At 42.4% G+C, this 2,516-nt stretch overlaps 1 protein-coding gene across 1 annotated transcript in view; it reads left to right on the forward strand.

The window, feature by feature from the left end:
• The window catches only part of LOC146191725 (acyl-CoA synthetase short-chain family member 3, mitochondrial), a 52,703-nt gene extending 50,540 nt beyond the window's left edge, over nucleotides 1-2,163 (forward strand). Inside the window, exons 16-17 of the mRNA XM_084600367.1 lie at nucleotides 369-544; nucleotides 1,894-2,163. Coding sequence (XP_084456493.1) covers nucleotides 369-544; nucleotides 1,894-1,989 — 272 coding nt within the window. The 3' untranslated portion in view covers nucleotides 1,990-2,163. The remainder of the gene's footprint in view (nucleotides 1-368; nucleotides 545-1,893) is intronic.
• Nucleotides 2,164-2,516: the final 353 nt, after the last annotated feature.

Below are 2,516 nucleotides of genomic sequence, written 5' to 3' on the forward strand. Positions count from 1 at the left end.
GCCTAGTCATTTCGTTTTAACGCCACGTAACACGTATACAGGAAACTATGGCCACACTTACAAGCAATATATATCGCCATCAATAGAACGTGTGAATATTTAGACAGCAGTGGTAGGTACCTTGTATGAAACCCAGTCTGTGGTCCTACGAATTACATTAGCTGAATTCATAACCTTTACACCCCCCCCCCTCCCCCTTTTTCACCCAAATCGACTATGACCAAAGCCACCTAGCTATGACGCGCTTGAAATGGTTTTGAAGTAAAATAAAACAGCTGTAAATGACGATATTTACGGAGAACCTCACTCGTCCGAATCGAACAGATCCAAAAGCAACGTGCACGCTTTATTTGACCTTTGCTGTACAGACACGTCGGAGGCGTTGGAGAATGTCCGCAAGGAGGTCGTGGAACTGGTGCGCAACGACGTGGGCCCCGTGGCAGCCTTCAGCCTCTGCAACCGCGTGCCCGCGTTACCCAAGACGCGCTCGGGCAAGATACCCAGGAAGACCATCGCAGACCTAGCACGGGGAAAGGCAGTCAAGGTGTGCACCCACGCGCACTGCGGATCGCTCTTTACCTCCGTGGAAAGGAGATTCATTTAGGTTTATTACTGCCGAGGTTTCCCTACTTCGTGACATTGGCTGTTGTAGGAAACTTGGGGGAAAAAAAAAAAAAAATCGCCCAAGGCCGCTCTAATGATCTTTGTGTAGGCCAAACTACAAGGTGCAATGCTTTGACTAACTGCAAAACACCCCTTCCGTAGAAGAACAGTAAACACCAACAGTGCTAATAAAAAAATGTTAGGCAAATTAAACCAGCCCCCTATGAAGACATAGAAGCACAAATTCTTCATGCAAATTTACCAGGGTCCTTAGGCAGGCATGTACCGCACATATGACCAATGAATGTTGTGCCCTCTTCTGCTTTCAGCCGTGTAATGGCACTACTTTAGCATGCTCGCAAGTAATTAAAGACCAAGACGGTAGGACAAGAAATCTTACCTTCAGATTTGGAACACTGGAATAACAAAATGAGCCATAAGGTATTCAATATGTTATGCAAAGCTCGGTGGCCAGTATAAAGGAAGTGACAGGTATAAAGGATATTAAACAGCAGGGAGGGAATGAGTTTATCTGGTGATGATGCCAATGCACAGGAAAATTGTTTGCAATGTTTGTGAGCACTGCAGCAGCAGATGTTGCTCCCTGCCTTTTATTTATGGATTTCTTGCCTTTAAACAAGGAACACAAGTACTTACCACATCCAGCCAGTAGCCTAGTTTAATGTAGTTTCAAAACATCTTACAACACTTCATTTTTATCTTGGAAGAAGTTTTAGCATACAAAAAGTTGAGGCTGACTAACGATTTAAAAGTGGGATATCTATTTCACATGGATAAAAGTTTCTCATAGGATACTGCTTTTTTCAGTGATATTTGTTACCATGACCAACAGATCAGATTTGCTAGAGCACAAACTTCTAAAATGCACTGGCTTCAGCTGTTTTTTTTAAAATCCCATGTTTGGAAAGCCCCGCTGTAGACAGCATGACAGCACTGTTCGTTTTTGGCAATATATTCATGGCATCACTTTTAAGTTTCACAGCCTTCATATTCTCAGCGAGTTGGCATCCTGTACTTACCCACGGACACTGAAGAGTTCCAAAAAGAAAATCTATCCAAATTTTTCGAACGGGACAAGTTGGACCCAGGAGCCCTCGTACGGATGTTTGTACATTCTTGTACATAGTTATAATGCTATAAAGTTATACAAATGTTTGTTAGTTGCCCTTGCAAGTCGCAGAAAACAACGCCCAGTTAAAATATACCTTGAATGCATCTCTCCCAATGCTGGTTGGATAAGCAAAACTCATAAAGCATGTTTCTTTACAGATACCAGTGACTATTGAAGACCCCCTGGTGTACAAGGCAGTAAAGGCCGCACTTGTACAGCTTGGATATGCAAAAGGTGCTCCTGATCCACACTAAAAAAAGTGTGCATGGAGTTCGACACAGTGAAACTTTGCAATAAAATCAATAAACAGGTAACAAAAATGGTCACTAAACAAAGAAAAAAGCAACTACATCTAGCATGACAATATGTTAAATATTGGTTCATATATGTATATTTTTTTTTTTTAAGAACAACAGTAACTGCAGAAAATCAACTCTAAAGACGACTGAACTGTGATCACAAAACAAGTGTTGACTGTTTAGGCTTTCGAATTTTTGGCACACAGGTGCTCAGAACTTTCATGAGGACTCAAACTTCTCAGACAAATCAACGCACTGCGTGCAGTTATGCAAAGGGTTAGTACCTGGAGAAAGATGGCTTGGAACTCTACAAGGAGGCAGCCTTTTCCCGTGCAGTCCTCTATGCACCGCCTTATTAAAAAGTTGCAGCAAGTCCACAAGCATCACCTTATGTGAACTGCAGTTCTAGTCCGCATCACCATCACTGGTCTTAGTTGTACACCTAGGTCGACACTTTCAAAATGAACCCACAAACTACTGGG

The sequence above is a fragment of the Amblyomma maculatum genome, chromosome 4, assembly GCF_055883805.1.
Source record: "Amblyomma maculatum isolate TAMU_Amacu chromosome 4, ASM5588380v1, whole genome shotgun sequence".
NCBI lineage: Eukaryota > Metazoa > Arthropoda > Arachnida > Ixodida > Ixodidae > Amblyomma > Amblyomma maculatum.